The 12,506-nt window shown below is 33.0% G+C and overlaps 2 protein-coding genes across 2 annotated transcripts; one reads left to right on the top strand and one right to left on the bottom strand.

The window, feature by feature from the left end:
* Positions 1-6: 6 nt before the first annotated feature.
* Positions 7-6,797, bottom strand: LOC113403189 (angiopoietin-related protein 7-like). The gene is made up of 8 exons (XM_064220374.1): positions 6,275-6,797; positions 1,750-1,897; positions 1,575-1,670; positions 1,256-1,412; positions 908-1,172; positions 703-829; positions 305-464; positions 7-181 (listed from the first exon to the last, which is right to left on the bottom strand). The coding sequence occupies exons 1-8, from the start codon at positions 6,714-6,716 to the stop codon at positions 35-37; spliced, it is 1,542 nt and encodes a 513-aa protein (XP_064076444.1). The 5' UTR covers positions 6,717-6,797; the 3' UTR covers positions 7-34.
* A 3,038-nt stretch (positions 6,798-9,835) lies between these two features.
* LOC113403522 (3-hydroxyacyl-CoA dehydrogenase type-2) lies at positions 9,836-11,910 on the top strand. Its single transcript, XM_026644108.2, has 6 exons — positions 9,836-10,069; positions 10,179-10,343; positions 10,422-10,586; positions 10,731-10,859; positions 11,253-11,361; positions 11,692-11,910. The coding sequence occupies exons 1-6, from the start codon at positions 10,061-10,063 to the stop codon at positions 11,880-11,882; spliced, it is 768 nt and encodes a 255-aa protein (XP_026499893.1). The 5' UTR covers positions 9,836-10,060; the 3' UTR covers positions 11,883-11,910.
* The last annotated feature ends 596 nt before the right edge of the window (positions 11,911-12,506 follow it).

The following is a 12,506-nucleotide window of genomic DNA, read 5'->3' as shown; positions in this document are numbered from 1 at the left end:
GTGCATTGTTCAAATTAATTACTTTTGTATTTGATCATGTATAATTAGGGAAGAATCCGTCGGGGTGTAGTACGTCGTAGCGGTAAGGCACGCGGCCGCGCACCACATCGTACGAGTTCTTCGCGTCCTTCCCGCGGACATGTTTCTTGTCGTTTTGTGATTTGAGGCTGTCCAAATTAATCTAAAACATTTGTTATAATTGATTTATAAATCCTTTAAAATTTTGAAATAAACGCGACCATAAAAGAATAATATTTAAAATCATACTGGATCGAAAAGGAACTAATTTATAGTAATCATTTACCCGTGGTTTTTCGCTATAGTCCATCGGTCGACTCGCTGGCAAAGGCCTGATCATCATTCGGGTTTTATAGAGGGGCGATGTGGGGCCGTTGAAGGATACCCAGTAAATAGACTGCCCATTGCTCTCCTCGGCAGTTATTAAATATTTGCCATTCAAATTACTAGAAGTAAAAAGCTTAATAAGAGTGGATACCATTATGAACGATTTTAAAAATAAGGACTTAAGGAGTATTGTTGTAACGCTGCTTTAAGATATTACAATAAAAAGAGGGATTAGGCGTACTGATGTATTGTCCTGGGGTGACAAAAAATTGGCGCTATTTCTTGAGTAGGTAAGTCCAAAACATTTTAAAGATTTACCTATTTTATATTTCAATGCAATACCTTTTACTTTCTTACCTCTTGTCACATTCCTTATACCACCAAGCTCCCCCGTGCTCTATAGAGCATGATCCATCCTTCCATTCGTCATTGTCAGAGTCGTATGTAGAAAATTTCTGTCCCGCGTGGTATGATAGTGAGTCACCTGCAAGCGTAAATCGAACATAAATATATACCGTTTTATTTGGCCTTTAAGTAATTTAAGATTTTACACATATGTCACCAGCATTGCCACGAAATGTTCCAAGTGTGCTTATACGATATCCTTCATATTCCGGCCCTAACGTAAACACCGAATATGTAGCAGATACTTCTTGTCCATGTTGTGCTTCCATTTCTACTCTCAACTCGTACAACTTCTGGTTTGTCAGATAATATATCTTTTCTAAGCCGAGCCAAAATTCGCCTGCAAGATTTCCAAATCCGTGCTTATATTCTACCCAATTTTTGTAAAAGTCTTGAGATCCGTCGAATCTATTTTGTATCACCTATGAATGTTAATATTTTGTTTACGTTTAAAATCGAAATTTGTATAATTCAAATTCAACATTAGGCATTTTGTTTATATTACCGTCCACCCGCCGCCTGCAGAGTTCAGATCACAAAGAACGTAAAAGGGTTCTGTATCATCAGGTTTGATCTTGTATATACCGGTCACATTGAATCCTTGCGCTTGAATTTCCTGACAATCGGTTGGATATCGTTCTGAACGGTCTACGCGGCCTAACCTAAACAATAAACAGACAAATGAATCAACCTTAGAGTAAGATGCTCGTGTCTAATGCGTGATAGGTTACTTTTTAATAAAAACTCTTAAATAAATACTAATAATACAATATAGATTTGTACTCTTAATATAAATTATTTGAATCAAAGTTAATGTAACGAACCTGCAATCGCATTTTTTAGATTTTTGCTCTTGTAAAACTCGTCGGAACTCGATAATCAAATTGGTAGGGTCCAGCGTATGTCCAATTTGATCTGAACTGTTAAATTGAGAGTTTTTATTTTGAATATACCTTTATCATAATTAAAGATACATTAAAAAGTTAAAATAAGAAATACTCATTAATATTTCGAGAACGTTGTCTATTTTTGACCTCCGATATCACATTCAATATAACTTCCACGTTGCTCGCAAGTGACTTCATGTGCATTTCCAAAAACGAAAGACGATTATCTAAAGCTGTCTCCAAATGGCAGTCTGTATCCACTGAAACATTACAAACAATCTTTAACAATTAACCTCACCTTGTAGTACAATTTATTATTTGTTTGGGTGTCGTCACCACATAACGAGGCATGAAGTTTTAATGACTTAAGCTTACACATTGTTATTTAAAAGAATATAAAGTAATTTGATTTTTTTCTAAGGTAGAATATGTACGTACGTATCCAAGATACGTGTCCATTTTGATAAAACTATAAATTCTGAAACATCCAATAATTAATAAAAATAGGACTATAAATATAAATACAATAATACAGGAATGTTTATTTTTTCCTAGAAATAACTAAATCCCTGTAAATTTTAAGCTGCTGGACTGACTATTTATTATCCGGTAGATAGTTTCCTTACGATATTTATTTCACCGCTATACACGAAATATATTATTAATGCAATTTAAACACATGAACATTTTGTGGTATTATTACGACGCAATTTAATTTTAGACATTAAATTAAGCACATAAATGAGCGTACCATTTGAATCTCTAACATAAGATCGTTTTTGATTTTCTAACATCGATTTTATTTGTTCTATATCAGTTCTAAAGGGACCTAATACAGCTTCCATTTTTTCGTTATAGTTTAGATTATCTATAGCGGTTGTAATATCCATCAGCTGCTTTAATATTTTATCTGTCTTTTCGTGAACTTCTATGTCCAATCTGTTTAATCTGAAATCGATACTTTCCATTTTTTTTAAATGTTTTTCACTTGCCGTTATTGTTTCCATAAGTTTTTCTATGACAACTTCGTTATCAGTCGTTGATTGAGCAAATCTAGAAACGTTTTTTGCCCTATTTGGAGCTAGCATTGCCTCATTTAATTCGTTTTCGTATTCTTTTTTCCACAACGTTTTGTCGAACCGCTCTTGTTTTCGTTTACCATGCTTTTCCCGGTGGAATTCTCCTGATACAACACTAAAGACAAGGGTTATTGACAATAGTTTATAATTTGAAACCATGTTGAGATGTAATTAAAAGGAATCATTCAAAACGACTGACGCGATGCCGCATCTTCATCGCCGTGAAAAGTTTATAGTTAACTAAACAAAAACAGCTCCAATTGTATACTTTGACATATACACATACTTCTTATCCGTGAGTGAATTGGCAATAATTTTCCCGCGATTGTTTATAAAAGTAAAACAAATATAATATCAATTCGTCCACATTATTTATAAACATAACATACCCCGCATTTTGTAGCAAGAGTAAAAGTAATATTGTCTGCCCGATATCTCCGGTATCGCCTCGTTAGTCACAATATATGTATGCATATGAATTAATACAGGTAAAGCTACAGTATAATTATAAATTTAACAATTTTTATTTTATGTTAGTTATTTTATAGAAATAAATTTCAATAGATTATATAATAAGATTCAAGCTACTGTTCTGTTGAATCTATAAATTGTAAATAGGGCTATACGAAAGTATACAAAAAAATTAACTACCTATTCATGAATCATACTTCGCATGTTTACATACAGTTACTTTACATTTTTGACATATGACATAGCAAATAGATTTTACAGGAGATTAAGATCCTTCTATTATATTTTTTAATGTCTCGAGATCCGTTTCATTTCCCGACATAAGTACCACTTGCAGATAGGAACATCTTGACAAGCGGTCACGTTACAAGTCAATCTTCTACCGGTTTCTAATGTAAATTCTGTCGCGGAGAATCAACATATATATTTAGATTCTAGCTGACCCGGCGAACTTTGTTCCGCCTGATGCAATAAATGAGCAGAGTTAGGATTTTTTTAAGTTCAATTTTTTTATTAATTTAATAAATGTAAATAAAAAATATCAAGTATTTTAATGATTCTTTTGGTGCATAGGTTGTACTCTTCAGTGAAGCACTTAGTGACGACATTTTTTGATTTATTATCAGGCGCAAGAACAAATCACGCACTTGGTCTTCCGACCCGTGAACATGCCACATATAGTTGACCATGGGAAAAACATGAATTATCTAGATTCGGACCACAAACTTTCTAAAATTGGCCTTGTGAATGTAAGAGAGATCGAAAATGATGTAGTTTAAATCATCTACATCTTTATAAATTGCTCGCTCATTCAAACATTCATTATTTTTGTGGTTAGTAAAGATGTTTGGGAATACTTTGTTGATGAGTTCATCTTTCGATGAGACAAATTTACGGAAATTCTGAAAAAAATAGATCAATCCGCTAGATTCGTCGACAGGTACTCAACCATTAGCGATAGTTAGCAATTGCTCCGAGAAATCTTCAGCAGATGTATCAGCAAATGTATGTATGTATGTATGATGTATGTATTTAAAATCGTTGCACCTCCAAAACATCTCAAGTCATTGCGTAGATATTTCAATGTTCGGTTAAGTGCTTCCAATGCACATTTATGTGCCATTGTACATTCGTTCCAGATTATGTTTTTCGATGCTGATAAAAATTTTGACCATTGCGGACTTTTTGTAATATGTTGGTTCTTCAATCGTTTGAAGATTTAATGGCAATTTTAATGCTGAATGAGCCATACTGCATCCTTCTAACAAAGTAGCTGCTATTCCAGAAGAAGCAACTGCAACCTCAATGTTGGATCTCGCACGAACAGCGGCTAAAACTACTGACGTGAGAAATGTCTTACCAGTTCCACCAGGGGCATCCAGGAAATATAAACCACCATTTCCATCACCAATTGCCTTCATTAATGTATCACACTTCTTCTAACTTCCATTTGTTCAGGGATTTAATAGAAGTATATTTGTTTGAACTACTAAATCTAATACCTGGTGATAATTATTCACGTTTCCGTGCCGAAACGGAATCAAAATGCCTTATAACCAAAAAAAAACTTTATGAAACTTGTCCTGCATATTATTTTAAAAACATAACCGTTTTCTTAGCTCTCCAAAAACGTCTAACAACTAGGAACTTATTTCAAAACAACCGAAATAAAGTGACCACAAAGGACGCTGGTAGAAATTCGTATTCGAACATGAACGAATTCAGACTAAAGTTCGCTCTTTAAAATTAACACAAAATTTATTAAAAACAATACCCAATGTAAATAAAAACAAAAATACAAATTTTAAAAAAAATTTAGAAACAGAAACAGTTCAATAGCTAATTTAAGTAAGACATTTTGGATTTCAGCCTACTACGCTCTCTCAGCTACGCTCGCATTATTTTCATAAGTTTTGACTCAACTACCGAATTAGTCATATATATATATATATTGGGTACATAACATTTATTCTGTCTATCATTTGTTGATTTTGTCGTCGTCAGGCACATGATCGGTAACAGCAGGAGCTTACTTAGCCCGTTAGGGGGTCGTTCATCTCGTGATGTCCGCCATTACGATTATTGTGTGCGTGAAATGTTAGACGAAATCTTCTATGGTGGCGTCTGATACCTCTGAGCTCCTACTATCGGGCGCAAGCATCGATTCGGAGCCGTACTACACTAAGCAGAGTGTGTACAAGCCGTGGGCCTCATTCATCAGGTGCAAGAGGACTTAGGCACCCTAGATCCTCAATTTGGTTTTCGTCGGCGGCCAGGGTGTAAACAGGGTGTGCAACTTCAACCGGGCCATCGCAGTGCGATTCAAAACCTTATTGAAAGTGGAAACCATACAGAACGACTAATCGATATCATACAACAGGTGTCGAACTGCCTTGGCCTACGACTTGCCCTTTGATACCTCAACCTCTATACCATTCCACCGATTGCCATGACTCTGGATATACAGAGGCAGGACAATTATTGTTGTAAAGGAAATGATGATATGGTTTTGCTAGATTTTTGCAACGGTTGCCATTATCAATGCAGATACCAAAGAGCCAGCTGAGTAAAAATGCACATGTGTCAAATACTGTGTGTGCTTCCGATTTCTCACAGCCCGATAAAAAAAATCGAGGATAATGTTAGTAGCTTATTTCACCAAATGTTATGATGTTAACAGATTTCCATTTTAACATATGTCACCCAATTCATGACATGTATTATAAGCACAACCTGGTTTAAGCCTACAATCTTCGATTAAAGTTCAAGTGTTCTAAGCACTGGGCCATCTCGAGTCCGTACTACTACTGAGAAATGAATTTGACTACTATGACCCAACAACCGGCGCCTGTTTCATACTACATTAATTTGGAGCTTTTTGAAATCACAGCATATGTATATGGCATAGTTAAAAAAATGTGATTAAAGTACCTACAATAAGCGATTCAGCTCTCAACTCTAAGGACGTCAAATGAGAGTTGACAATGAGGGCAAATTGTACCCTTGTGTTGTTGTGTATGTATATGTAAGTACTGTTTAATATTTGTTACTTAATATTAGTTTCATATTAAATAAAAAATACTCTACCTCGCAATTTGGGACTTTCATCCTTTTGATGTGATACCACGTGTTTTAATTTATCCAGATCATTTTTAAGTGAATGTAGAGAACTCTGAAGTGTATCTACTGGATTAGTTTTGATAGCTCTTAATACTTCAGTCAAGTATTTCAATATAGTATTTGTCCGTTCTTGAAATATCGTTTCCAAATGAACTACCTTAGCCTCGACAGTTTCTATCAATTTCAAATACCTTTCGCTGGCCATCAAAGTCTCTACAAACTTTTCTACAACCACTTCAGGTTTTGCAATACGTTCTGTAGTCGTTGGCAGCCTACTATAGTTATAGTTGGTCTTAGCAAAAATGTTTTCTAATTCATCATCATAATTCTCTCCACGTTTTGGTGGCAGTTCTTTCCGAGCAGAGGAAATGCCGTTAATCCAAAGAATAAATATTAAAGTCGTCCACATCGTACCCACTTCGAATTAATCCCAGACTCACCGAACAAGATAAAATGATCTTGAATGGAATGTTTAAAAATATGAGTAAGTTATTTTAAAACATTTGTCCTTATACTTTCCATTGTTGTGAACTTTTTAAGTAAATATTAGTATTAATCAGTGAAAACAGATGAAAAAAGAAAAAAATTAGTATCGCTATTTGAGTAAATTTCCACAAGTAGTATCTATTGTTATTCTACGGAATATAAAAACACAATATTTATTTATCTATTCCTTTCTTCAATTTATAAAATATTTGTAGTACATTCATAAAGGCTTAAAAAAATCTTAATTGTAGTTTTAAAGAGAAAAGTTCTTTCTTCACGCATTCCCGTAAATATAAATAGATACACAACATAATAGATATATAAAAAGCGGCCAAGTGCAAGTCGGACATTGTTACTTTGATCGATGTAAACATTATAATTAGGTACCTTAATGATGGGATTTAGATCAACTATATGGGAGCCCATATAATATAAATATTATTCTGCAGTGACACTTGCATTCAATCAACTCAATTTATATTTAAGTTGATTGAATGACAGGTAAATAGCGGTTTTAACAATTTATGACGTATTAAAAAAACTACTTACTAAATCTCGTTCAAAGCAATTTTCGGTGGAAGTTTGCATGGTATGTACATCATATATATTTTTTAGTTTAATCTTTCTCCTATTTTAGAAGTTACATTGGGGGTGGGGCCAAAATCTTATGATTATTATTTCTAACTAGCTGTGTCCGCGACTTCGTGCGCGTTAAGTTCATCAACAAAAAATTAAAGTCAGTTCGCAGATTTTACTATAACATATGCATTCTGTATTAAGCAGCTTTTGTGATATTAAGTAATTGGTGGGAGGAACCCAACGTGACGGCGCGGCGGCGCGAGGGCTGCGCGCGATACTAGACAGAATTTGGACATTGCAGCGTGACTTTATTATTATTCTATATATAATTCTAAAATAAAAAACAAAGTATTTATATTTGCCAGTGAAAGTCCCGTCAAAATCAGTCCAGCCGTTTCAGAGATTAGCAGGAACATACAGGCAGACAAAAATTGTAAAAAATGTTATTTTGGTATATGTACCGTGTATAAATACATATGCATTTAGTATACAGCGGTTATTTTAATATTACAAACAGACACTCCAATTTTATTAAATGTATAGAAGATATTACTATATCATGCAAACGTGTGTATTGGGAACCGATGGCTTTAAAAGTTCGTAGACTTACATAGAAGAAACACTTTTATTTTCGATTCGATTTTCTACCTCCGCTGTATGAGTGTGGCGTTTATAATAGTTGTCAAAAGCATGCAGTAATTTAGGTAATAATATCCTGCTTTTTTTATGATACCGCAAGATCTAATAATATTTTTAAAAGTAAAATTAAATAATTGAAAACGTTAAATTATTTCCTACCTGTTATAATTATTTCAAAGATAATTGAAAATATTTTTATTGATTAGCATATAAGGCTTCGTTAAGTTATAGGAACGAAAACCGGGATCAGAGTTTGGGGATATGTGGTACACACGAGTACTGTTGTGCCCTATTTAATGAACCAAAAAGGCAAGATTCAAGAAGGTAGTCAAACGAGTGACACTACTCCAAGTTACAAAGATCTTTCAATGCAGCAACTTCCTTGCTTGATGACTCCATCCTCGGAAGAATTGGTGGCGAAAATTGATATTCAATAGCGTCGATCCTCGTAAATTATACCTGCCATGAAACTTAAATAAATACTTTAATAAGTAATCCTGACCGAATATCGTGCTTACGGCTTCTAGGCGTGATAATAATGCATATCATCAAAACTCGAGCACCCATTGAAGACTTCAATCAAATTTTCTCAAACATCATACAAGAAAAATGTTCTTCTAAATTTCATATATTCATCCAAATTTATTTACTGATGTAGCGTACTGCCTTAGTGAAGTTTATGTAGGCATATACTTATCCAGTGAAATGATAAAGTCCCTGCATTAAAGTCCATACAGCGCTGTTGCGATCTCCAAGGTCCAGCCTAAACGCTGAACTTATCAGAAAAAGAACGTACAGAGACAGAAAGTTCCTTAAGGGGCAAAAAGAACAGCAACTGAGAAGGTATAAACATCCTCACGATACATGAGGCACAGTGACTAAATTACAGATCCTTATTAAAAGTGCGACGAGACATACTCAATTACACAATAGCGTAGGTATCCCATGCAGCTGTTACAATGTTTTGTCACAGGAAAATCTCCGGCAAATGTAAAAGACAAGGGGGTTATTTCAAAATATATATAGTATCTTCAAAGATTGTTGTCCGTGACTTTAGTGTATTTTATCTATATCTTATCTACGGTATTATAATGTATCTGCATGTTCTGTTACCATACCATACATCAATGAATAAAAATTGATGACAATATGGTATTCATGGGTAATCTACAATGAGTAACAAAATAAAAAAGAGTTGATCGAATGATGAAGAACAAATAACCAACAGTTGAAAGAGTAGCAAAGGTATAAATAAAGTTATCTTACTCCGCCACCGTAAGAGAACTAAATAATTTAATATTAAATGAAAAAGTAAGAGCAGGACCAAAATATGTTTTGTTAATCTAATTATGAATAACTAATCAGAAAATGTGTAAAAATAAAATAGAAAATTTTAAAAAATCTTTAATTGGCACTGACTTGAGGTGTTTTTATTTCAATCAAGAACAATTATTGACAGTTGAAATACATTATAATATATAATAATCGATCTCCCTCCGACAACATAAGAGAATCCGCAAGAGTTACGGTAATTGTCAAAAAGTTAATAACTGGTACAACGGGTTACAAATATAACAAAAACTACATAGTTTATTTGTATTCTTATAAACTATACTGTGACAAACAAACAAGCAATTTTGTGTTCCTATGTGCTTGTATCCGATTTTAAAAACACATAAATTCATGCAAATCAATTACTTTACTTGTCCCTATATGCATAAATTATATTGTAACGTTCCTTCTATTAAAATATTTAACAGGCAGAATTAATTTAAATATCTTTATTTTGCCGAGCTGGTAACCCTAAATGACCTGAATTCATAATTGATAAGATAACACAATTTAAACTGGGATTTGATATGAATTTAAATAAATAGTAGTGAGAACTAATGATGGTATTATGACTTAGATTTTTTTGAATACCATATAATTTGTTCACTGATACGGTTGTTACATAATTACAGAAGTACAACTCACGCACAGTAGTTCGTTCTGCTTTGAATAACTTATCGTTTACATTTCTTTTATTTTAAACATTGAATAATAAATATGTTCAAGGTAAATAGTAAACCAAATAAGTTATAAAATTATTAAATTAAGTGTTTATCATTCAGTTAATTATTTGTTATATTTTTTTCTTAAATATTTATCATAACCTTTTTATTAGGGTCTCGTTGGATTAATAACGGGAGGAGCATCAGGGTTGGGGCGTGCAACAGCTGAACAAATTTTAAAGCAAGGAGGATCTGTTGTCATTTGTGATCTTCCTAGTAGCAAGGGTCAAGAAACTGCAAAGCAATTAGGTCAAAATGTGGCTTTTGTACCAGTTGATGTATGAAGAAATTTAATTACACACAAAATAATTTTATTTTAATCACATATAACACTTCAAATCCTTTTATTTTAACAGGTGACTTCAGAACAAGATGTAAAGGGTGCCTTACAAGCTACAGTTGATAAGTTTGGCCGATTAGATGTTGTCGTTAACTGTGCTGGAATTGCAACATCAAGTAGGACTTACAATTTTAAGAAAAATCAACCCTTTGATTTGAAGATGTTTCAGAAAACTGTAGAGGTTACCTTAATTTATAATTCAGAGAAAAGCATTTAATTTACTAAATATAGATTTTCTGCTAATAACAATATATTAATGCAAATAAACATTTTAATGGCACTTTTTTTAATGTACAATGATTCAGATATTTTTCTCATTTTACAGGTTAACATTATAGGAACATTTAATGTAATCCGTTTAGCAGCAGGGCTTATAGGTAAGAATGCACCTGATTCAGATGGACAGCGAGGGGTCATTATCAATACTGCCAGTGTAGCTGCGTTTGATGGACAGGTAAATAATTTAAATGTGAAGTTCATAAAATAATTCCTTATTCACATATTATAAACAGGTTAAATTATTTTTTATTTTGATGTAACTGCTATGTTTTAATTATAACAAAACCAGTGGTAGATTCTTTAATAATCATGTAATCATACTAATCTTCATGCCGTCAAATCAATGAAAAATAGTAGTAATTCTATTAATTTGTTGAGAATTGATTCATTTTGCATTGTTAAGTAGAATTTATAGTTGTTATTTTTACTTTAAATAGCCTTACAGTATTAAAGTACTTGAATGCTGAGGTAATTTCCTTTATTTAAAGGTGAATCTACAAACAAGCAATGGCTATTAGGTTCTGCATAATTAAGTTTTTATTTGATATTCTTTTGTCAACTTTTTCAGATAGGTCAGGCTGCTTACTCAGCATCTAAAGCTGGTGTTGTCGGAATGACACTGCCTATTGCCAGAGATCTTTCCAAACAAGGCATACGAGTAGTCACTATAGCTCCAGGTATTTTGTTACTTATTTAATAATTAATTAAATATATCAGGGATATACTTTGCTGATTATTAATAAAATAACTTACTATTTACACTGGTCCACAAATATCATAATATATATATATATACATGAACTGTATATTTATTAAAAGAAAAGGGGTGTAAGTTATAATATAATTGAAATTTTTTATAACTATTGTGCAAGAGGAGCCGCTTTTCAACTAATTTTCAAATAGTTTCAATAAAAACATTGAAGGGGTTATCAGATTTATGGATGATTTGTGAAGTAATTTAAGGAGTGTCGTAATAATATCTATTACCAAAAAGTATATTGTTACAGGTTTATTCCGAACACCGATGTTAGAATTGTTGCCTGAAAATGCAATTCGTAATCTGGAAGCTTCGGTGCCGTTCCCATCTCGTCTCGGCCACCCACACGAATATGCGTTGCTAGTTCAGAGCATCATACAGAATCCCATGCTTAACGGCGAGACTATACGGTTGGATGGCTCACTAAGAATGCAACCCTGATTTTTATAGAAATACAATTTTATACTAACCAGTAATAGGCACAAAATAAATTTCTATGAAAAATATTGCTTTTTTATTTTAAATTAACTTTAGTTTCGGAATTTGCTTATGTATCGTATCTTTAAACCATTTGCTTTTGTTGAATGAAATCCATTTAATTTAATGGGATAAGACTTCAACTTTTTCCTTAATCATAAGGGGCGACTGTTTGGAATGAATCCTTTTTTTCACTTTTTATATTTTTAAAATAAGAACTTTGTTAAAATTATATAATACTAGTTCGGCCCCAGGTTCGCTCACGTTGTAGGTGTTGCTCGTCAGGAGTTAGGCATAAAAAGTTGCCATTGTCCAACCTTGGAATTCAAGCTTGCTTCCTTTCAAATTTCATCAAATCCGGTTCAGTTCAACAGACAGAGTTACTTTCCCATTTATAATATTAGCACAGATGTGTACAACTTAACATCATAGGTAATATTTTAAAGACATTTCATATATATTTTTAATTATATAACTGGTTTTCTTGTTTAAATCTGAACAACTTTTATTAGTGCTTCCGTATATTTCTGCACAACACGGTCCAATTCATCACGTGATTTGTGTTAAAGGAAATCGTGAGGAATCCTG

Source organism: Vanessa tameamea, chromosome Z (assembly GCF_037043105.1).
Source record: "Vanessa tameamea isolate UH-Manoa-2023 chromosome Z, ilVanTame1 primary haplotype, whole genome shotgun sequence".
NCBI classification, from domain to species: domain Eukaryota; kingdom Metazoa; phylum Arthropoda; class Insecta; order Lepidoptera; family Nymphalidae; genus Vanessa; species Vanessa tameamea.
This window is presented reverse-complemented; position numbering and strand designations above follow the sequence as displayed.

Coding starts and splice junctions, on each gene's coding strand:
- LOC113403189 (XM_064220374.1), bottom strand. CDS start 6,716: ATGTGGACGACTTTAATATTTATTCTTTGGATTAACGGCATTTCCTCT. Junction 1,671..1,749: donor CGTTCTCGAAATATTAATGA/GTATTTCTTATT, acceptor TCAATTTAACAG/TTCAGATCAAATTGGACATA. Junction 1,413..1,574: donor TCTAAAAAATGCGATTGCAG/GTTCGTTACATT, acceptor TTTATTGTTTAG/GTTAGGCCGCGTAGACCGTT.
- LOC113403522 (XM_026644108.2), top strand. Junction 10,344..10,421: donor TGGCTTTTGTACCAGTTGAT/GTATGAAGAAAT, acceptor TTATTTTAACAG/GTGACTTCAGAACAAGATGT. Junction 10,860..11,252: donor TAGCTGCGTTTGATGGACAG/GTAAATAATTTA, acceptor CAACTTTTTCAG/ATAGGTCAGGCTGCTTACTC.